Source organism: Ptychodera flava, chromosome 2 (assembly GCF_041260155.1).
Source record: "Ptychodera flava strain L36383 chromosome 2, AS_Pfla_20210202, whole genome shotgun sequence".
Taxonomy (NCBI): Eukaryota; Metazoa; Hemichordata; class Enteropneusta; family Ptychoderidae; genus Ptychodera; species Ptychodera flava.
The window spans coordinates 19,088,264-19,113,659 of record NC_091929.1 but is presented as its reverse complement, the minus strand read 5'-3'; the positions used below and the strand labels follow the sequence as shown (position 1 = coordinate 19,113,659).

The 25,396-nt window shown below is 37.7% G+C and overlaps 2 protein-coding genes across 2 annotated transcripts in view; one reads left to right on the top strand and one right to left on the bottom strand.

The window, feature by feature from the left end:
• Positions 1 to 1,799, bottom strand: part of LOC139116138 (uncharacterized) — a 29,552-nt gene extending 27,753 nt beyond the window's left edge. The window contains exon 1 of the mRNA XM_070678683.1: positions 1,726 to 1,799. The gene's annotated coding sequence lies outside the window, so the exon portion shown is untranslated. The remainder of the gene's footprint in view (positions 1 to 1,725) is intronic.
• A 10,763-nt stretch (positions 1,800 to 12,562) lies between these two features.
• On the top strand, positions 12,563 to 20,653 carry LOC139147369 (uncharacterized). Its single transcript, XM_070718442.1, has 2 exons — positions 12,563 to 12,673; positions 17,134 to 20,653. Exon 2 carries the CDS (start codon positions 17,174 to 17,176, stop codon positions 18,791 to 18,793), a length of 1,620 nt encoding a protein of 539 aa, XP_070574543.1. The 5' UTR covers positions 12,563 to 12,673; positions 17,134 to 17,173; the 3' UTR covers positions 18,794 to 20,653.
• Positions 20,654 to 25,396: the final 4,743 nt, after the last annotated feature.

The window sequence follows — 25,396 nt, the reverse complement described above, 5'->3', positions numbered from 1 at the left end:
ATCAATAATCCGATAACACTAGGTCTAAATTCATAATACAACAATTGTAAACTTAGACACAAAATGTCTCTCAGCAATTTGACTTCAAATGTTGAAGCTGAGCGAATGATCTGGTGCTTGTTGTATAAGCCAAGTCATGGGATTGGCATCATGAGTCTCCAGCTCCGTAGATACAAGGCTCCAAAAGAACCAACGTTTTACATGAACGCTTTCCAGTGGCGAAAATCGCTTGCGAACTGTGCTTGCTTACATTTTGTACTGATAGTATAGGTCACGTGACTTCATTCCCAGAATGTTGTTGTTAAGCAGTACACCACCATTCATATCACTCATCCTGCTTGCAAATCAACGGCAGCAACACATAATATCGTCGAGGTAGAGCCTAGAAGCTAGGTCCCCAGATTAAAAAAAAATATTCAGAATCACAGTGCATGCAATGAACAGTTTTCACTTTTTCTCCCCTCATTGAGTCCGTTCAAATTTCCTCTTCTAATTTCCCACTTTCTCTTAACATGACTAATGCTTTGGTGGCTATTGGGTTTGAGCTTTATTATATTTTGATGACCGGTCGTCTGGTCATGGCTCTCTCTTTTTGCCTTTTTTCTGTGATTTCTCTCTTTGACTGGTCGTATGGTCGTGGATTTCAGACGTTTGATTTTCTAGACAATTTTCTCTAGTACTTATCTGATAATTATCTGAGGTTAGAGGTCATTCCTCCTTGAAAATTGATCCTTAAACTGAATGTTAAAAAGGCTAGCATGATGTGATACTAAATTCCGTATAGGCGAAGCTATTGCCAAGGCCTTCGATTATTAAGTAATGATATACCGTTGCCACTACCAGATGTTGAATAAATATCTCTCGAGCTCGCATAATTGCAAATGCCACAGATAATTTATTCCGTACCTATAATTCTAATGTAAATGCCCAACATGATACACTTTACTCCTATAACGATATTGATGTGCCTGAGATGACCCATAACATGCCCAGAACTCATCAACAAAATGCCTGTAGACGATGTGCCAAATTGCCAACATGTTTGACGTTATTGCAAATGCCTAGCAGTTCCGTACTCGTCTGACTATAAGCTCCAAGTTCGACAACACTTAACTGATTGTACTTATTTTATTTGGTAAACATGCATAATTTATGTTTAAAAATAATGTTTATTTATGCATGCTTATTGAACAACATTTGAACTTTCAATGAATCAACTTACATCCAGAAAATTTGTGAAGGACTAAATTACTGACAAGATGTTTATTCTCACTATCTCATGAACTGGCATGCCACGATCAAATACATACCGATAGACAACCATAGGCAAAAGAGAGCAAAACTCAGCGATGATTTCCAAGCTTATCTGATACAATATTTTATATCTATATTACAAATCACACTGATAACACAACCCCTGTACGCAGAAGAGACAAGCCGGTGAAATTTTCGCTAGAATCATATCTTGAAAGATAAAAAAACTTGAACAAAGACGTCATCTATACTGCCTATCAACAGCATAGTAAGAACTGTGAACTGGCATGCCTGTGTGTGATGCCTAATTTTGGCAACTAAATTTTCGTCCGAAGTGATAATATGTCTCCAACAGCACTGCATACTTACATACTTTGCGGTGATGTTATTTTGTATTTTGCATAATTCGGTGAAAATAATAGAAAGTGTGTTTTATTGCAAAAATGTAATGAAAATATTATAAAGGGGTACCTTAGCCAAACTTGCACCGGAGGTTTAAAATTTTCCTTCTTTTGTTGCTGGACGATCACCTGTGCCCCTGTGTAGATAAAGGAAATTTTGAGTAGGTAGAAGTATCAAATAGGCTTTTCGCGTGAACAAAAACTAACTGCGGCCGTAGATGGTTGCTATGGACGACCATTTAGGCGTAATGATAAAAAGTTTTTATTTCCAATCCTCGTGCGTGTCGATCTAGACAAGCCGTGTAACGTAGACTTAATTGGAATGCGGCTCGCGGACAGATATGCGGACACTCAAACTTTTACAATATTCTTTTGGCGTACCACTTGCAGTGGTTTATTGTGAAGCTTATGGAGTAAATAAAGTTTTCTTTGACTTGGCTTTGTGAGAATCCGGAGTTTTGCTTTCCTCATTGAGATACACAGGGATGGCGGATATTTTTGATTTCAAATATCGGTAAAGGTTAGGTAATTTGTTTCTGTAGTACCAAAATTTGCATGGCGACCCTTAATTTTTATTCTAAAATTTTGATATAGGAAATCAAAAGTTTAATTCCTTCATTTTCGAGGCGCGAACTACATTAAGTGAAAAAAATGATAGTACCCTTCAAATGGTAGAAATGATCAGGAGGGTTATATTCACATAATGTGCAGTGATGAAAAGTGAACGTATCCCCTCATTTCACCGTGTCACAATAACCAATGCAAGCATAGACCCTCTCGCTCCAGGGTCTGTGGCATACGTAAAAATTGTTTTGTATTTTGTTCTGCATATCAGTGGTCGGGTCTTAAAAAGGACCAAAAATTAAATAAAATACTGCGGCGCTGAATCATTTTACAATATCTTGGTAGATTAAAAACCTATAGTTGTCAGCGCTTAACGAAACTGCTTTGCTAAGCTGATAGCGTTTTATAAACTCATATTTACCACGTATCTGGTACTAATGCACTGACGAAATCAATCGTTCAAAAGTCCGGAGAGTCCTTGCGGCAGGGACAGAAGAAGTTGCAGATGACGTTTTCCAGAGAAGAGTGAAAATGTTGAAGTATGAGCTAATAACCAGTTGGTTCTCAACTTATAAAGCTTTAGTGTTCGGAGTCACGTGATATGTATTGTCGAAAAGTTCATTAAACTCTAACAAGGGTAAGGCAATGTATAATACATTTCATCTGACGCAATGTCTTCCACGGAATTTATATTACGCCATATGATATATGGCCTTAGGTCACTTGAATGCCTGGGAAAGCGGTCGTGAGAAAGCCACAGTATGTACGTAAGCTGCTGAGAAGTCGCTTTAAGGTGACAACAAGCTTAGTGCAAAAGTAATTTAATACCACATCTAATGATGGTATTCCTGCTGCCCATGCTTCTGCTCCTCCTCATCAAGCCGGAGGACAAGTCGAGGTCGTTATTCGTCTCACATTGGGAACAAAACCTTCGCAAACAGCACCGGTATTCTGCTGAGAAACGTCTTTCATAATCCATTTTTTGAAATTCCAGAATAAGCACAAAACGGGGAGCTGCACCCGTATCTCTAACATTTAGACTTCATGTTAAGATATCGTGGTGACTTTATTTTTCTCCTTCTTGAAGAACAGGAAAGTGAAGACACTGACTACGAAATCCATTTGCCAAAATCCCAATCTTTGAAATATACCCATTGCAACCACACTACTAAAATAATGCTAATATTGGTGTTATTCCAGAGGTAATCTGTTCCACTTTTACCTGTAACTCCGTCAAATTATGTAAATGGTAAGTGACCACATTTGCTTGAAATCTGAATCGTACTAGAAATGTCAATGAACACGATTGGAACTAATTTGGGATAATTGGATTTTCATAATCTTTAAATTTCTCAAATGTTTTAGGTGCCAGATAGTTTAATGTTGCAATAATACAAAGTACTTATGATAACAAGTGTGTAATGTAAACACACAAGTAGATGAGATCACATTTGTAGATTAAATCAACTTTACTTCACCATCCAATTATCCAAAAATCGTTCCAATCGTGTTCATGATAAAACTTAAAGACGCTTCTACATCAGGCTTTTGTATTAACTGTTTGATTGAGTCTTTCAAAATTTGACCGATTTTTTTCACTTTACGCAAATAATGTTTGAGGACTTAAGGAAGTATGTGCCTCAAAAGTCAAATACTTAAACTTTTGCTCAAAGTTTCCTCAATTAAACTTCTAAGCATTCTCTTACAAGAATAAAAATCAGGGGTCACTGACAGTCACTCACTGTACAAATTTTGGAAGTAGAGAAACAAATTACCTAATATTTCCCTATACTTAAAATTCAAAATGGCCGCCATTCCTGTGTTTACTCTACAAACAAAGTTTCAGATTTTCGAAAAACAAAGAGGGTAAAATTTTTCTCATACCAAGAGCTTTATAATAAACTCCTGAAGTGGTAGATCGGAATAGAATTGATAAAATTTGAAAGTCTATAGGACGTCACCATGGTACCTTAACATGAAGTCCAAATGTCACTGATACGGGTGTAGCTGCCCATTTTGTGTTTATTCTATTGTAATAAGTGAATTTCAGAAATTTAATTATGAAAGACTTCTCTCAGTAGTATACCGGTGCTGTTTGCGAAGGTTTCGTTCCTAATGTGAGACAAATGACGACATTGATTTAACCTCTGGCTTGATGAGGAAGAGAAAGAGCATGGACAGCAGGAGGACACTTCCCTGCAGCATATGTACCTACTGTGGCTTTCACACGACCGCTTTACCCGGCATTCAAGCGACCTAAATTAATCTAGCTTCAAGGAACTATCTCAAGGCCATTTATAACACGACGTAATATAAATTCCGTGTAAGACATTGCGTCAGATAAAAAATTATACATTCTCTTACCCTTGTTATCATTGTACCGTTGTTTGATTAACAAGAAATTCGGATTGACAATATTAACATGATTACAAATTGTTTTCGCGAACGCAAGATATTTGCTGCCTTGCATAAATACGTCTGTAACCACACACTGGGGCGTTTGAACTGACAAAAAACTTCAAAGCTTTTGTCGTTTCTAAGCCATTTTTCAGAGGCAGCTTTCTCCCTGAGGTGCAGAAAGATTTTAATTTCACCACTGAAACTTTAACACTGTGTGCATATATTATAGTAAAGTCAAACCTTGATATTATCAACAAAGCGGAGAAATATTTTGTACTCTGACATTAAGTAAACCTTGGCCTAGTTTTGATATTGAGAATAAGGACGTGTCCAAGGTTTTCCCCAGTACTTAATGAATTATCATAAAAGTATGTGAATTATTATAAAAAATGGAGGCAAAACTAGCAATTGTCATTATTAAAGTGGCACTTCCACTTGGTAACATTTTTAAAACACATTTTTTTAATGCCAACGGTCGATATTTGCCGTGGCGACTGCGCGCGGATCACGAGATATTGATAAAAACATGTTCTAAAAAAAAGTAAAAGTTTGAATTCCGGTGGCCCACCTAAATTCAGCTTCCGAACATCGAACTTTCGGCACTAGGGCCATTGTCAACTAAGCTATGGAGTACGAGTCTACGCTAACGCAGCTTTACGCCACAGTACCACTGGCGTCGGTGATCGGTCATGCCCCGTGGGCGGAAAGCCGAGTCTTACTGACTCGGAGAAAAAAACGGAAAACAAAGTTTGCTGACTCCACCAAAATTCGCATAGGTGACTAGCACAGATACGTGCGGTTGATACTTAGCGGCCGCCGTGTGTTATGCACGCACACCACGCGGCGGCCGCTATGTATCGAACCACGCGTAACCGTGTGGCAGACGACAAAATGTAGTCATCAGAGGCGACTACTATTTTACACGTAAAAACTGATATCTATGAGGTATTGGTAAAAATATAATAGTACTGACTGAGAAAAATGAAAACGACAAATACTATGGAGACGTTAAAAAAAAACTTACCTGAAGTGAATGCATAATGCTGTATATAAAGTCTTCGCAGTTGTAGGTAAAATTGCGTTGTCGAACTTATTATGGACTCCCTAGAATATGGTCAATCAGCACAACAACAAACATTCGGGGGATTTAGGGTCATAATCAGAAACGATCGTAAAACTTCGGGATGTGAAAAATACGATCGGGAAATGACATGTTTTCATCGATGTCTCACGATCCGCGCGCAGTCGCCACGTCAAATATCGACCGTTGGCATTAAAAAAACATGATTTAAAAATGTTACCAAGTGGGAGTGTCTCTTTAATCACTTGTATTCACCCTTAAGGTTGGTCAATTTAATTTTTTACATTTTTGGCAGTTTTAAAGGTTTACATTTCATGGTGACTTGATAACATGAATCACAGTGATAAATTAATTTACACACTTTTAATTCGACGAAATCAAACATTTTGATAAACAGTGGTAAAAGCTGAAATTGCGAAGCTGGGAGAGAATGAGATTTCATTTTCAGTAAAAATTTTTGAGATTGTTATTTGTTCCACTGTTCTCCTGCGACTCAACTTTAAATAATATGACATCAGAATTCCATGCATATGTAAATCTAACTGCCTTGTCTTTCAGTTCTGTCAGTTTTTAGTATCGCATGAAGACATATCGACTCTTTCCCGGCGCAGAATTTCGATAATCTCTTGTGCGTAATATGTTCCATTTTTTTTGCTTTTGCTTTTGCGTTCATACGCCCCACAATGTCAAGATCGATTTTAGGTATCTGGAGTACATGCTTTCACACCGTCCCTTATCTGTTTGTAATATTGCCGGTGACAAACTTTCGGCCTCTGATACATAGTAAAATGTAGTGCATAGGCCTTCGATGTACGAACTCCCGGTTTCGCGTGATACGCACGTAAGTCCGAGACTAAGCATGGACTGTTTGTGTGAAAATAACATTCTTAAAAAATGCCACAGTCAGAATATGCCAAGTGTACGTCGCGTTTGCAATGTACTGCAGTCACCACTGATTTCATCATCACATTGTCACTACACGCGAACGTTAACTTCTATATAGGAACGTCTCGCTACAGGTAAAGCGAACGAATCAATGATATAATAGTCAAAATCGCGCACCTTTCAAAGTAAATTTCCAAAGTATTAAGTTGGTCACAGTTTAATACTCCCCACATGTCAAACGTTGGATGACGATGAAAACTAGGACAAGCACGGACAAGCTGTAATTTTTAATGGTTTTTGACTATTTTTGCTTTTACTATCATCTGCAACTTCTCTCGCTATTCTTCCAATAGCATATTGAGATACACAGCCTCTACATCAACCCAGCCTCTACATGTGTAGACCGCATTGTTATTGTTGACAAGTAGATTCAGGTAGAGACCAGGATGCAAACGCTAAAATCTGACTATTATATGATGTTGTTGGTCAGCGGAATAGCAGGTGTTTCAACATGTTTTGGGGAGAAGAAGAAGATACTGTACTCTACTTGAAAAGACGGTGCAAAGGGCACCAACAGTTACAGCTACGAATACCGAGAGAATGCACTTTGTTTTGTCTGCACAAATGCTTATGGAGTTTTGTGGCAATCCATTCAGAGTTTTTGTTAAATAGCAAAACGGGTCTTTGATTCGCGCTCTTGGTGTATATCGTTCTTGCTGGTAAAGTTGATTAACTGTATGCATGCGCGACGAGGGAATGTCAACAGATGAAGAATATACTAAAGCGAACGAGGGTCAAGACTTTAACATTTTTAAATACCAGAAGGGCCTCTTACAAGTCAGATGATAATGATATTCTCCGCTTCAAAATGTACAGAAAGTAATCACCTTGTCTGAAAGAAATTGAAGTTACAATCTCATCCACTTTGAAAGGTGATACTATTGTGCCAGAGTTTCAGCGCAGAATAACAAAGTGAGAATCACTGCTTGTGACTGCAGTATGTCGGTGTTAAATAACAATTTAAACATCTTTGGAAGTTATGTTACCAATTACAACATTTCTATATCAACAGGTTTTGTCATCGGCTCACCAAGAATCTTTGTCCCAAAGTTTTTCGATTTCATACTGAGACAGAAAATAACAGCAAGTGGCGTGATGAGTTGTTTACGACACCCCTTGAAGACTTCTCATATGATTGTAAAGCTCAAGACCTCAAACTAGAATATCGTATCACACGAGTTTAACGCCACTTTGTCTCACTGTCTGTCCGATGTTTGACCTTAAAAGAAATAATAATCCATTGTAGAGAACATTACAATCGTCAAATTTTACGTTAAAGCATATCGGTTCTTTGGAAGTATTACTACCGTCAAACGCTTATTGTCTCATATAAACAACATTTTCTGTAAACATATAAATCAATAAGAATCTGTCAAAGGAGCTTGTCCAAATAGACACAGATTTCAGCCATTGTGAAGAGCTGCACTGGTGATTGCCATCGGGCTGTTTAACCTTAATGCAGTAAAGTGTTATAGGTGTTGCAGTTTGACTATATAACACAACGAAACGATAACCAAGAGAAATTCAGCTTTTTCTTTGGAAATTCCCAAAACTAAAATTTGGGAAAACAAAAACCATGAAATTTCTGAGAAAAAAAACTGGAAGAAAGCAATTTTTAATTGATATATTTTTAGGAAAAAACGTAAAAAAGGGATATTTTGAATTGAGTTCCAATTACTTTCATGAAAACATCTGATTTTAAGTGATGCTCATTTTGGTATGGCCTTTGTATCAGAAAAACCTGGGTTTGTCAATATTGCTATTTAAAATATTGATTTTGGAAAAATTTGCATGTACATTAGGATAATGGTATGGACATTTGCCAATAGGTAAGGTTTGAGGTGTACTGAATATCTCGCAAATTGGTAAGGACCTGGTACTGTTTGAAATCCCTACCAATTTGCAGTGATTTCAAGCTCTGCCAGATTCTCGCCGATTTGCGAGATATTCAGTCCAGCCTAAGTCTACAAATTGGCAGGGATTTCAAGCTGTGCCAGACTCCTGCCAATTGGATCTAGTACTGCTTGAAATACACGCAAGTTGGCAGATATTTCAAGCAGTACCAGACTTTCTGCAACACATAAGACATCGAAATTATAGTGTCAGGTCCTGGGGGAAGTTAAAAGGTCACGGAAAATTACATCGATTGCACTTTTTATTGAACTCATTGAATACTTCAATTAGTCCAAAGCTAAATGCTTGCTAGTACTGATCCAAAATACTACGATTTCCAAAGGAAATTCTTCAACATTGTTTGATTTAAATGGAAAACAAATCACAAAGTAAGAGGTCATTTCAAATACAATCAACTATTAGTCTCAAGAAAATAGAGATAACTGAGAAATATTACTATAAAAATATATAACAATGGTTTGAATATAGTCATCCTCACTGTAAATATGGAAAATGAATATCTCTTTACTAAAAGAACGTACAAGTTGCTAAACGTTCACAAACTTTAACAGTGACCAAGCAACATATGTAGTCAGCATAATCACACAATCCTATCTTGCAATGATCAAAGAGAACAGACTAAGGGAAGGAGGGGTATGTTCTGTTTGCTAAAAATAGTTAGATATTTCACTATTCACTTACATGCAAATAATTGACAGGTGCCTAATAGTTGCACTTATCGTACAAAATGGTATAATGAGAAACAAATATGCTGAGTCTTCCTGACTTTGCCAATTTGAAGGATTTCTTCACACGCCAGGCAAGTTGCAGTCACAATGTCGTCAATCTTCAGAATACGTTGAATTTACCTATGATGTTGAAATGGCCGCAGCCTCTTGATAGTTACGTGACATAGATATGAAAGTAAATGAGAATTAGATATTCATTAGCGTGGCTTCAATGCACCCTTTCTGTCTTGAATATACATGTACTCATGAGTCATATTCTGAATGAAAAAAAAGGGGAGTAGGGGAATCAAGTAAGATTTCTCCGAATTTGTCGAAATGCCAGATTTGGTGTGGATGTACATTTGATATAAGATAGCTTCAATGGGCCTTTGCTTGTAATATATATATATATAATGTTAAGTGCATTTGAACAAATTTTGATGCACTGTCCACTGAAATGGTTGGTGATGTTGCAACCGTTGATGACACACACTTATACAACACCATGCAACGTAGTACATCATAATTAGTTTTACAATCTATTATGGCAAAGTAAAGTCATCCTTCTGTAATATTCTATTGCATGGAATTAATTTAGACAATATATAATCTCTCTATCTATGGTTGCAAAACGAAGACTAAGGTGACATGTAAAAGTAAACATTCCGTAGGGCTGCCGCTGATAACCTTGCTACCATAACAGCATGATAATGGTTTTTTCCCATATGCCACCCAGTTAAACAAGCATTGCAGTATCATAGACAAATGGGGAAACTTCCAAACACAAACCTTCATCTTCCAATGTGCCTGTGTCTCCAGATATGTACATCTATTTTTAAACACTTCTAACCAAATTTAATAGCACCAAATCAGGGATTTGTGGAGAAGCCATTATCATATAGAAACAATTACATAAATGTACAGAATGACGATGGAAACCTTGCAAACCAAATTTCCAAGCACTTTTTAAATACAAAATTGTCATATTTACATCTACAGGTGTAAGATTTGATGATTAATGGCCCGACCTTGCATGATTGAGCATCAAAGCGATCAGACAAATGGTTTATGGAGAAAACAAAATTTGGCTAAAAAAGGAAATATTGCTCAAAATTACAGATATGAAAATTTCTCCACAAATTTAATTAACCTGACCGATGTCATCCCAAGGAACATGGATACCGACTTTCACAGGAAAAGGGCTAGACATTTTAGAGAAGAATAATTTTTGACGAAAAACAGATATAAATTACCTTCAAAATACAAAATTGCAGATGTCACCACAATTTGTATGCACCTAATTTAGAATGCCTAAAGGAACCTGTAAACCAAGTTTCAACCGAATCCTACCTACGGTCATAGAATTTTAACTATTTGCAAGATTGTTCCTTTGTTTACCCTCTTTGCTTACTTTTGAGACTGACAAGTTAATTTGGACTAATTCACGTAGCCAACCCTTAGTGCATCGTACACCAAATACTAGAATGGTAGGTGCTGCGGTTTATTGCGGTTTTTGATATGGACGGGCATACATTCACAGTGCTAGATAGATAGATAGATAGATAGATAGATAGATAGATAGATAGATAGATATATACATAAATACAAATGAGATGCCAATGAGACTGCTTCACCGTATAAGATAAGCTCTCTTTCGTGTACATATACATACGCTCCTACCACTTTTTATTACAATGTGATTTAATTCACTACTGTGAGTCAAAAATGAATCATTGTTGCCAAGTGGATTCTGGTAGAAACAAGAATGAGAACGTAATCACTGATATGCATTTTACACATATAGACGCTGTGTTGACGAGCTAAATAGCAGGTGTTTCAAGGTTGAAGTCAACAATCATGAGTTTTAGCCTTATTTGGGGGGGATTGGTTAATGATAAACATTCCTTTTGTTATTTGCCATAGTACTAGGGGAAGAATTAGGACACGTACTTTTTCTCATTACAGAAACTAGAGCAAAGATTACTTAATGTTGGAACGCAAAATATTTCTCCCCTTAGTTATAATATCGAAGTTTCTGAGATTTCTGTCTGTGTACACGCTGTTCAAGTTTCACTTGTGAAATTTAAGTCTTTCAGCACTTTAGGTAGAATGCTCCCTGTGAATTATGGATAGAATGACACTTGTTTTGAAGTTAGTGTCAGTTCAAACCCCTGTGTCGAGTTACAGACGTACATACATCAGGAACTAAACTTCGTGCTTTCAAAAAAACCAATTTGTAATCGTAACGTTATTTTTGTCAATCTGACATTTTTCATGTATATAATTTTTTATAATTATATCACCTATAAATAATGATGTCTCGAAGGTTCAGGGATTCAATCTGTATTTTCTGTATTAGCGCCAACAATCTATGAATTTTCCATGATTAATTTGTTTATACAGAACAAGTTCTTTCTTCATAAATAGAAATACCGAGTGCTCAACATGTCCAAATGCACTGTTTGCTGTGAGTGTTAGCGTTGTCGTCTGCTTTGGAAGCCATTAGCAACAAAAACATTGCATCTTGAGCACACTAAGATTGGAAAACAAATATTTTGTATTTTAACATACAAAGGAAGTTGGGCTAGAAAGTATGAATCAATATATGGATCGATGGACGGATGGATGAATGGATCGATGATAGATGGATTGATCAATGGATGGCTGGATGGGTTGATGGATGGAAGAAGGAAGGAAAACCTGGAGGGAGAGAAGGGGAGGTAGGCAGGCATACATGAAGGCGGATGGGTTGATGGATGGATGGGTAGGTAGGTAGGTAGGTACGCACGCACGCACGCACGCACATGAATACGCACGCGTATGTATGTATGTATGTATGTATGTATGTATGTATGTATGTATGTATGTATGTATGTATGTATGTATATATATACGTACGTATGTACGTACGTATGTATGTGTTTGTCGCTCACCATGGACGTAGCATCGCTACAACGACTGTCCTTAAATAGACAATCAGATCTCATTCCAACAAAGTACTTACTATGATGGCAAACTCGTTTACTCGTTTATATTCCCCCGAGCTTACAGTATAAATTTATTACAATTTCTTTTTAATACATTCTACAGATTACGCTTCAAAAGGATGGTGTTCATCGCAAATCTCAGTGTAAAATAGACAACTCGGTGAGACAAAATGTTTTGATATCTTTTCCAAATTATCATTTAAAATTCAATGAATGCCTATCCCATAGGTTTGTCTTCGTTATTCGAATTACACCTACGTCATCAAGTTAGAACATATAACACGCCCACTTTACAAAATCTTAGTCCATTCGCATCGGTAAGTTGTACGGTATCATCAAGCGTATTCGTTATCCACTGGTTTCACAGAGTAGTGACAAGAGTACTCTGGTTTCTCAACACACATTATTATACAGTTATAGGTGAGTTAAACTATTTTTGAAGTATCAATGTAGGCATAGATCATAGCAAGTAAGATATTACTGAATGGCCACCGAAAACATATTTCCAACATGTGTTGTATATCATAAGTGTTTCTAGTTAATGAAGACCGAGCAAATCGGATGTGTTTTTGGTCAGCACAGGCATCGTTCTGAGACCTTCGCTTCGACAAAATTCTTGTCATAGCGTCTTCAAGGCAGATGACTCACTCGTTTCCTGAACGATTCACAGTAAAGTGTTACGAGACTCGATGTGCTTCAAACGCTTTATGAAGTCAAGGAAAAGTATTTTGAAGTCAGTTAAAAAACAAAGATATATGTTGCGGTGATTGTCTCAAACAAAAATATGTGGGAAAAAGCAGCAAGTTAAAGGAAACTACAAACAGAAATATCGATTTGCCCATCACAGAGTACCAGTATTAAATGTATCTTTTTGGTCTTAGCGTGGCTCATATTATAAGGCAGACCTCCATTCTTTCCTTTATTACAAGCACATGTCATGCACAATCATGATGCATCGGAGGGTATGGCTTAGCAACTTTGTGGGTACGCAGATAAGAAATGCTTTACTGAATATAGACATTGTCTTAGAACTTCGAATAACTCCATCAGTTTTCTGAAAAACGCAACTTCCTCAAATAAATCTAAACCCGCTTTCCTCCTCTAAACACAAGATAAAGGTGAAATAATTAGTACGAGGTTTTGATTTGAAGCGCTTGATATCTTACAAAGCAGTTTCTTTAATTTCTGCGAATACCTGTGTCAACGTTCAGTATGCCGTCGTGGAACCCTAGAATGACCTCAGTAGGAAAGAACTATGTACAATAGGCGTCAGCTGTACACTCCCTCTGCCAGTTCTCGGCCACTTGAATGAAAACCGATATTCACGATCGGCCGCCAGCGGCAGTTGCCAGTCTAACGTGCTTTGAGTGTAGGCAAGAGTTATGCCTTCACAACCAATTACAAACATAGGTCAAAGGGCAAAAGGTTAAAGAGCAACAACAACAAATGTGCGCTCTACCGCTCTTCCCGTTATCGGCCACTTCGCCCCATTTCCATCCACGGTGTTGACCTGGCGTTTGTAGCGTGACCGTGGCCAAATATAGAGCAATTTCACACATGCTTTTGAAGATTTGTTATCTTAAAATGTTTAAGGGCTGAACTGATCACAGAAACAGTGAAACCGCACTTAAATCCCGTAAAAATAACAGTTTGCAGAGGTAGCTTCGTCCTGGGTCTGCGCTGTCTTGAAGTTGATAGTTAGTTCATGCATGCATGCAGTGCTGGTGCTTTGTAACAACGATGGGATACAGAGTTCGCGTTCAAATCAACCATTGTTTGTCTGATTTTCCATAGCATTTATTATCAATATCTGCCCAGATTTATATCAAATGTTAATACATATTGAACAAATAAATATGAAGTGATACATAAAGAAAGACAGCAAGACATAAACTACGCAGTGACTATTATAACCGGTAGACGTCAAGGCAAATCCACAAGGTTACATAAAACTACTAGATCGTATACATACAAATGTAAATATGAAATTAGGTATGAACGATGTGTGGCCTGGAATTGCTTTCCCTTTATTGAATACAAGAATATATCCGTATGTACACAGGAACAATTCAATGCAAAGCATCAGGCAGACCGATTGCAAAAATGTGAGTGAACCTGTGAGCGTGAAGTATGGCCGATTTCTGGGAAATTACATTTTTTTTTTCAACCATGTCAACCGGCACGAAATGTGTCAATAATAGACAAAAAACACACATCGTAACATAGACATACTACCAGAGAACATTTATGAGTATTTGGTAGTTAAAAAAGTATTTTCGACTTCCAAAAATGTTGTAAGAAAAATTGGTCAAAATCGTAGCGACCATAAAATGCACAGTGACGGTGAGAATCGACAAGAGCATCTCTTCTTTTTATGGCCGATATCGACTTGCTGATGTGTAATGGAATCCTAAAATTTAGTGCCGAGATTGTTGATTACATCTACAATCCTTAGGACCTCGGAATTGACGAAAAAATATAATAACAACGAACTACGGAACTCTTTTTCGTGCCCTGGACGAGAATAGGTGCTGGCCGAGAACAGGCGGAGGGAGTGTACACCTGCACGTCGCCAATATTGGATTCTCCACTTATGTGCTAAACATTGGGTCTACGAAACGCCCTGAATTTTGCTGTAGTTTTGTGACACACAAACTGGAAAGGCAAATACCAGCATCGACGCCTTTACGGTATAACACGATCCCGAAGCTCTGCACGCTGACTGATGTTGTTGAAATATGCTATGTAAAGACAGCTTCTTAATTCCTTGACAATGAAGACAGACTGCCAACTTGTCACTTCCCTCCTAATATCCTATATCAACCTTTCAATCCTTTCTGACGTTATTCATCTCAAACCAACCAATATCAAAACACGACTGTTCATTCCCACAAAATCGGCTATATCACAATCTGAATTAATCTCTTTACTATACTGTGTGTTTGCATCACGGCGTATGCGTGTAATCAGATTGCTTCACTCATTGCTTGATCTAGTTGTCGCTTATCCGCCCACTGATACACTTACGCATCAAATTTAGAAGATGGCCCCAAAACTGCACACAGGGTCTTTTTTGCTTCTAACAACGTTTGCTTCTGCTTCTCCTGAAACACCGATTTCTTTTGTCTACATATAGCCTGAAATTTACTTTTTGAAGATCTATATGAAAGCAAGTCATCGTTACTATTCGTGAGTCTAATATTATTGACAAATCTATACTTTTCATTTTTGGCATATTGACAGTGTGAATCCAACCAAACTGGTTGCGACTGACCATGGTTTTCTGGTCTTTTCATAAATTTAATTTAAGGTGCTACATAACTTAACATGTCGTTAACAGTTTGGTTAGTTTGATCAGCTATGTTATTTGCGATTTGATCATACGCACCAGTAAGAAGATCACTCGTATGTTGATCGCTCATTCTCAACAAAAACAGATTTGAATATGATGGCTTCCATTTTAAACAGTGCCAGGATTGAATATTACGTATTAGTTCAGAGTTTCCTATGCGTAAGGTATACAAAGTTTCTCTAAATTTTCAGCAAACCGGTAGGTGGTCAGAAATGTCTACAAGAAAACTAGAAAAGTCTTCTGCAGCAGTAACAAAATTATATAATCTATGACACTTGTTCCATTATTTGTACATACAAGTACAACCACCATCTTTGTCACCTGGGAAACGTCCATTTACAAAATGCAAATCTGTTGACTTACAAATCTCTAGCAGCTGTCTCCAAAATAAATTTTCACATTTATCCTTCGACCTACGTTGCAAGTCAAAGTTGTAAGACTCATATCCTGGTCGTAAAAACACATCACTATCTTGCACTGTGTAACCATGCATTCACCTGTACGGGCATCAAAGTCGCCAGCTGTAATAAAAAAGTCATCGAACCTAGCATATGCATAAAGTATAATGTGCTCTAAATTGTCAATTCCTTGATAGGAATCATATCAATAGATAGGTGAACGCTCAGGCGGTACACACACAGCACATAACAGAATATCGTTTTTCATCCTCAGAATTATGTTATCATTGGTGACCAGAACATAATTTTGTGATCGCTTTAGAAGTCTTTTCACGCACGGAGCTAAATAATTATAAAAAATAGATACACCACCAGAATGTCTCCCTAAACAGCTTCGCTTTTCATATTGCCGGTGATTCTATGTACTCGTTCAAATTTTATGTCTTTTACGATACCTAGTTTATCCAAATCCAATCTTTCACTATGATCTCGGTCGTATGTCAACCCTTTTTGTAACAATCAACTCTATTTGTAACAAAAGTTAACCTCATATAGGGTTAGTATGATTTCTGTCAGAAAACAAGATTTTTTGACATTGTTGACCGAAATTGGTGAAAATTGCCCCGAGACAAACTGTTGGCATGTATCTGCACGACTTAATTATATCTTACGAGTAGGCCTCTTATCCCTAGCAACCTGCATAACGAAATTTAATCTAACGAGCAGTTTCAGAAAAAAATAAGTTTCGACAAGGAAAAAAAAGAAAATCGTTCCCAAAAATACAAATATGGATATTTAATCAAGATTTCAACAAATACGGAAAAGTTTTTTTGAAAATTAGGTTTTGTTACAAATAGGGTTGATTGGTACAACTAGGGGTAATACAGGTGGCATGAGCGTGCTTAAGCTTTATCCATATGGCAAAATTCATATCATATCTTCTCTGTACTCAATATTGACTTTTCTTATTAATTACTCGACCTCTGCATTCTAATTTTCGATCACATTGGTTTCTTTACCAAGGGCATGTGATATTTAATAACTGATATCTTAATTTTTTGAAACTTTTGATTGATTTCTGAACGGTACATGGACTGCACTTTTCATACAGCTTCTTCGTACGTTTGCAGATTATATCTGGTTCCTCACACTCACCCGCCAACAAATACTATGGATACCATGGGGTTAACACTCAGTCCCGGCGATCCGCTGTACAAACTGATAACGAATATTCCAGACTTCTACACCAATCCTGTCGGTTCTGTTGCACGAGCAGCATTGGTCAGCAAGATGGCAGGCAGTACACCAGGAAGACACACAGAACCATGGCCGATGCCCGATGGGAAGTCATTTCGACAAATTTTCTTCCCAAGGTACTGGAATGCACCGTACACAGATAACATAGCATCAGTGATGGGACTTCCCGATCCATTTTGGTCCGACTTTTCCGTCGCCGTATTATGTCAGTCCATGTATTACCAGACCTCTGACATCCGCCAGCAGTTGGTGAACGAAAGGATATCAATTAATGTAGATGATTTCAATAATACTTTAAGAGGCAATATGCTGAAGTGGTACACCTATGTCATCTTTCATGATTTCATGAAGTTTTCCGGTGACCGTTTACATGCTAAGAATGTGTACATTAGTCAAATTGACAATGAGTATTGGATCACGTACAAAATGACACAGTACACTGAGGGGACTTGGGACAATCCTGACTGGGAGCTATACCATCATTGGGTGAAGCTCAGTGCTCTTGGAGCTACTAACGGTGAAATTGACCAGGTGATCAATTCTCTAAAAGCAAAGGGTCTTCATGTACCCGACGATGTCGGCCCGAATTCATGGCATCGATACATGGTCTGGTATCGACCAGATCACATTTCTCATAATGATATAGATAATAGTGCGATACCAGGTGAATTAGAAAGGGTGTGCACACCTGTAATGGGCTCATCAATGCCCTCATGCATGAATGAAGAAAATTGCTATGAATTTACAGCTAATTCACAGCCAGGGAGTCCTTATAGAGAGCTCCCTTCAAGCTCCTGCGTATCATCAGATACAAAAATTTTAATGAATGATGATTCTGTGAGAGAAATTAAGCTGATAAAGCCAGGAGATATTGTCAAAACACCATCAGGACCTCGTAAGGTTTTGATAGTGTCAACACCTTACAGAGGCGATCGAGTTCTCTATGGGTTCAATGGCCATAACTTTTATTTTACTAGTGGTCATCCATTTGCAAACGGTGAGAGAGGAACGTCTTTTTCCCAGCCAAAGTATCTGTCCATCTCTCCGCTGCAACTCATTCATAATGTACCAATAATTGGCTATGTTGGCATTGGGACACTTAAAGTGGGTTCCAAGTTGCTAGATGTTCATATGCATTCAGTACAAGTTAATTCAGTGCAAGTAAACGCCCCTGACGACAGGGATGAGCTTCTTTTCGACCTTATTCTTGAGCCACATGAAGAAAGCGGTACATTTGAGTACATAGCTGGGGATGAGAGGGCGCTCTTTGTCATAGCATCAGAGTTGCCAATAATGAAAGTCAAGACAGATGTTGAGGTCCTTGCATTTGATGTCATTACAAAGATGATAGAATATTCTTCAAGTGATTTAGAACGCCTGTTTCAATCATCTGATTACGATACTTACCTGGCAAAACTGAGCACGATTGTTCGGAGGGTAGAAGAATCACTCATTCTCTTTGCAAATTCCTCTAACCAACATAAATCAGAGGGTTTGAGATTGAGGTTGAAGGTGAGGAAGAGATACCCCTGATTCACAGAGTTGTGGCATCCACCCAAATCTTTACGAATCAGAACATGACTTATAACGTGGCAACAGGAGTAGCATTTGATTTCTTGATGCGCAAACTGTTTCCTGAGATATCGTCTTGCCTTCAGCTTGGTTTTCGTGTCATTCCTGACCATTCACAAGACGATATACTTTCCATATCTCTGCTTGACCTTCAGGTCATCTCATCTCCTTTTTCTTCCATACCTCCAAATCCAAACATAACGGTCAAAGTCGAAGGTCACTCACCTTGTCATGCGAAGGTAGAGAGTGTGTGGACACCTTTTGGTGGCAGGATGCATAGAATATTTTACGTTGCCATGAATAATTTGGAAGAGGGCAACTACGACGTCAAAGTCCATGTCAGGGCACCACAAAACGGGACAATAATGTTCAGTGCTTCAAAGAATATCAGTCTGCCTATGCATCATTTTTATAACTATTACCGCCTACCATTATTCACAACTGATAAATCTGAAGTAGGTTACATACATGTTGACGTGAGACAGCTCTCCAAGCCCCTTGTCCACACCGAAAGGGCAAATTACTTGGGTTGGAATGCAAATGCTCAAAAAGTGCTCGCTAAGCAGCTGACGACGTCGGGAGGAAAATTACTGTCCATTTTGTGTCAGCAAAGCATCAGCCATGCCTAGGTGTTTTACTTACACCAAGGAAGTTAGAACTCAGTCGGGACAAGGTAATGACTCGATACTGCTCATGTGTGCACAGAGGCTCTTGTCAGTATCAATGATAAAGTGGCATAGATTTTCAGGTTAATAAACAAGTAATATCTACTTATACTCGATAAATAGGTACATGAATCAAATGTGTGAGGTGAGACGCTATTAAAATTCGGTCCTCTCATTATTCATACATAATACACATTAAACTATTATATAGATTACTTTCTTTTTTTTTTTTTAAATTTTATTAACTTTGAAGAAAAAAAAAGGCACAAAACGACAACAAAACAATACATAACACAGAAAAACACAGGTGTACGAGGTAAAGAAGCTTACATTACTAGGGGCACAAACATACCCCATTTCGTATTATCTTTCGTTTCACTTAAAACTTTCTGTTCAATGGCCATTATTTCTTTTACTTTCTTAGTGAAGGATATTAAAGATGGTGTAATTTTTGTATATCTGCTTGCATACAATAGATATTTCCCAATAAGTATGGTTCAGTACATTAGAATCACTTGGAGAACCTAATATAATGGTCTTACATGAAAATGTCACACTTACATAGACCTTCAAAAAATTTTCTACAGTTTTCCACAACTTTGTGCAATTTCACAATGCCAATAAGATGCTCTACAGTTTCAATCTGGCTACAATGTTTACAAGTATTATCAGTTCTTATTTTATTTTTGAAAAGGAAGAGATTTGTTGCTATGATACGATGAAGAACCTTAAACTGGAAAACTCTTATATAGATTACTTACTGTTATAAAATTTTCGTTTCGTTCTCATCCGTTAGCTAAAGATTGTATTATAGAATAGTATTTTGCTTTTTTTGGTTGATTTGGAAATTATCACGACTTTGTCATGTACCCTGACCATGTCACGTCGATGTTTTTTCCATTTTGCGTTGACATAATCGATACACACGGCCTTCCTCAGTTAATTTTCTTATGCCAAATGTGAACTTGACTTTTGGTAACCACTATATTGTAAACAATTTCATTGTATGAATTTCAAAATAGTGATGCAAAGTTTTGAATAGAATTAGAACATTTCATACTCAAAGGATGTGAAGATACTTGAAGATATTGTTCAAATATATTAACATTTGACATTGAACAGTTGAGAAATAAATAAAATCTTTGGAAACATTTTATCCGCATGTGTTTGATACGAGCCTTTCTTGTTACTTACGTTAGAGGTATGTACAAAATTAGGATAAAGAGACATGGTTTTTAGAATATTGTAAAGAGTAAAACAAGAATCATAAAAGTTAGAAAATGCTGCATGAGTTGAAATGGAAAACAAATCTCCCAGCACATCACTGCCAAGGTAATTTCATTGTTTTATGAATAGAACACTGTCTTAAGGTTGTATGCTACCATTCTATATAGGAGAGTGCCCTCTTTTGTCCAGAAGATGTACATGTTCCTTTTAGATTACTTAACCTGGTGAGCGTGAATTACAGGACAAAATGACAAAAAATCATGCTAGTGACCTTATAATATTTCTTTCAGAAGTTTTTATGAATCAAAACAACCGAAATTATATTTTTGCACTGAAAAATCGACAGTTATTTTTATTTTGAAAGATCAGTAGAGAATAATTAACAATTGTAGCTCTGACATAATATCAGTAGGCTAGAGGGTCAAATCTCAGGCCTAACAAAATTCACCTTTTTTATCACTTTTTGCTGTTTAGTAAGAAAATTTGCGTGGGGACCCCAACTTTTTTTGCTTCTAAATCAAAGAACACTGTCTGTTTGATAGATATTGCTGTACTTTTTAACATTTTGAAAATTATTTTGTGCATTTATATGAAGTTTATATTTTTAAAAAAGACTAATTTTACAGTTAAATGATAAATTTAGGGCCTAATATTTAATTTTTAAGACAAGACATCACAAATTTTAGTTGATTGTCCTAATTCAGGTGTCCCGGTAATGCAGAAATGTGGTATGCTCACTGGGATCTGTTAATCGTTTGCGATAAAATAAAGATTCTGCTGGTAAGTGCAAACTTCGCAAAATGGGATATTTAGTGGTTTTCTGACAATTTTGGCGTGTATTTTTTCAAAAAGTTTGCATGGGTATCCCATATTTTTTTCATATTTTTGCAATGTACACATAACGATTATTTCAGAAAAGTCAACTTCAAGAATGTCCCAACATTTTTTGGAATGGTAGCGTACCTCCTTAATAGGTACACAAAAAGTTCGAAAAAAGTTGGAATGCCGATGAAGAAAAGGCAAACGAAGAAAAGAAAGCGAGAAAACACCACCCTCAGCACTTAACTCTTTCGTTTTCGGCGAAGCTCTTCATGCACAGTTTTTAGTCCTTTGGGCCTTTGGCCCAAAGTACTAATGTGATGACGCGGCGTCTGTTTTCGCATACAGTGGGCCGTATGCTGTGGACGCAGGTATCTCAGAAACGCTTCAGTAACTTTTTCTGAAATTTGGTCTGATGGTCACTCGGGCACTTATCTCAAACGGTCTTTTTTCTTTTTTCGATTGAATCATTTTAAAGTCACTTTTTTAGCATTTTTGTGAAAATCAGTATTTTCAATTTTTCCTCGAAACCACTGATTTGATCATGTCTTTGTTTGGCATGGGTGTTCGTATATTTAAAGTGGGGTCAGAAATGTTGAAATTGTGGTGAGGTATGCCTTAATTTATTTTTAAATAATATTTTAATGAATTTGTACTTGAATTTTAGTTGATTTTCAGTCAAGTTCGATAAAGCTACCATGTGCGCATGCGCTGAATACAAGAACAGATATTGAGTTGAAGAAGAACCAACGCCATCTTGTTTCTCGGGTTCGTCAGATTTATTACGTTTTAAACTTTTGACGTGTATTAAAATGTGTCTGGTTAATATGAAGTTGACAGTGATGGTACTTTGGTGCCGTCGCGCATTTTTGGTACGAAAGGCTCCTTCAATAAACAGAACAACGATCGGCTCCGTAGACCCAACTCACCGGGTACCGGCAAATCCATGTCATGCCGGCGGGGCAGAGTGTCAGTTCTACCGAGGAAGCAATGCCACTAACCCGTAAGTAGGGCTGTAATAAGCTGGCTGCAAGGATGTGACATGTTGAAGAATAAAAATCGACGCCATCTTGTTTCTCGGTCTTGTGCGATTTATTACTTTTAAATTTTTCCGCTTGTCTTTCAATGTGTCTTATGAATATGAACCTGACACTGATGGTACTTTGGCGGTTGTTGCGCATTTTTTGTATGAAAGGCTCCTTCGATCGACCGAAGAATGATGGCCTCCGTAGACTCTACTCACTGGGTATCGGCGATTCGTTTTTTTGGCGGCAGACTTATCAGGGCTACCGAGCAAGGCAATCCACACTGCCCTGTACATGCTGTAGGTGCACAGCGTTGAGCTGGGCAACAGCGAGGCCGGCCACATTTAGTATGCGCATGCGTATTGGCCTTGTGACAGTATGTGTTGTTTGCGTCTCCATTGTCATGTCAGCTGGTAACGTGGAATTGTTTTGGCACTGCCAGAACTTAAATATTTCGTCGTTTATTCCATTAATATCGTAAGTTGTGTGTTTATTTTGTTGTAATTATTGACTCCGACGACTGAAGAGAAGTTGTGCGCCTATTTTGATGGATTTTCGTAGGAACGGTACTAACGTATCATTATCAGGCAGAGACCTTACACAACAGAATGAAAATGATCGATGACACGTAGCACTAGCAGGGTGGAATGGCTCGTGTCTGACAGACCACATATATGCACATGGACGCTGTGGTCGGACGCTCTTTGGAGTCGATGATTTGTCAGTACGAGGTAGTCATACAAATCACAATTTAGTTTTTGGCGACTATGACACGGTACGAGTTAGCTGGTACCCAGCATGGTCAGTTTATTCCTCTGTTGTTACGTCTATTGTCGTACTGTATTGGAGCCGTCAACGCGGTGATGACTTTAGAATGTTTAACGGTCCGTTGGAGCACGTTCAGTAGTTGAACAGAGCCGCGCAACGGCAAACATGTCGTAGTTATAGGTGAAGTTGTAATGTAAATTGAATACAGGGAGCGCACTCTTGTTTCACTATAATATCGGCCCATTGCTTGGCCTGAAAACAGGTCATTCTGGCTGTCGATCGTTGTCGATGCTCCTGATTTTTTTGTAACTATTCTTAGTAGGTATTTGAATAAACGTCGTATGAAATACGATTTCTTGCCTGAGATCTTATTGGTTTTTAATCAATGGTGGAAGATGCATAGATATACTTTGAGGAAGGTGAGAAAAGGTGTGCCTCACAAGATTTGTCAAACGTGTTTGTATTTTATATTCATTTACTGTTTCGTCTATCTTTTTGCAAGATGGGAAGAAAGAAAAAGTCATCTCTTGCAAGAGCAAGTGCTTTAGCCAAGGTAACTGTATGATCTTTAAAGGTATACAGTCACCTGAAATTGAAATATGCCCATATATGGTCAAAGGGGCATTCCTTGGTATTCAAAATGCCCATGTGAGGGTGTTGTTTTTAAAAAGCGGCCACCCGCTTAAAATCTGTGATTGGTTAGATTTTCTTTCCATGGTAACTGTGGCAAAATTGGAACAGGTGACCGTATACCTTTAAGCAACTGTTCATTTGATAGTGCATTAGTGACAGGTCATTGCATTTTAGCGTGTTAGAAATGGCACAACTTAATGTGCAGGTCCATATGAATATAGTTTGAAGTGAAAATTGTACTTGTAAAGAATCTTTTATATCATCCACTGTAAGATTGCTACATTCTTTAACACATAGTAAACACAAACTTGATCACTACAGACTGCTACATTGTGATAATATTAATATTCTTATCACTTCAGAGAATGCACTGTAGGAATGAGACTGTGTTGCAGGTGGCGAACAGTCCTGAGAAGGTCACTAGTGAAACACCTTGTGTCATCACAGACAGGACCAATATTAGGGAAGCTGACCCTATGTGTGAAAACATCAATGCTAATGACAACACCACAGTTGTTGACAAGACTGACTTCACTTTGGAACAAAACAGTGACCGTAAAAACTATACCATTCTTGAGGAGACTGACCTCACTTATGAACAAAACAGTCACCATAAAAACTTAACCTTGAGGAGACTGACCTCACTTATGAACAAAAGTCACCAAATTGAAACTACTTTATGTAATTTCACAAGTAACACTCATACTGAACTCCATCTCAATAAATCTCATATAAAACACACCATTAATGAACCTCATTATGCACTCAGCATAAGTGCACCTGCACAAAATGATATTGCCAATGAATTATGTGATGAACAATGTCCTAATGAACATCACACTAGCAAACTTAATAATAGACCATCTGATGAAGCTTGCAATATACTATGAACAAAAACTTGCTTCTTGAGGCCTTACAATTCCACCTGTCCACTTTGACTACTAAAACTCAATGCACCTGTCCATCATAGGCAGACCATCATTATTTCCGGTCCTGTACAACTCCTTTGTACTTATTTTCTACACGTTGTCATCCAAAGGACGTCGGTGCCCCCGGGCCCCATGTTTCACTTCATCATATTTCAGCGCCCCCTCAGGCCAACTTTTCGGGAAAGATTACGAATAAAAAAACAATAAATACGGTGTTTTCAATCTGGTTCGAACTCACAACATACGGCATCAACTCACCAGCGGAGAAGCAACAGCTCGGCCAAATCCCCACTCTCAAAAAAAGAGTGGCTCAATGACTGGGCTAAGTTGGTACATTTCCCCGACTGCGACCTTTCCTACGTCGCTAGAGTGACAGTTAATACACGAACTGCAAACTTTGTGACAAGTTTATTTATCTTTTCAGCTATTTTCTTCTCCTCAGTCTCTGTATCCTGTTAAAATGCCCACAGTCTGTAAATGCACGCACATCAAGTGTTG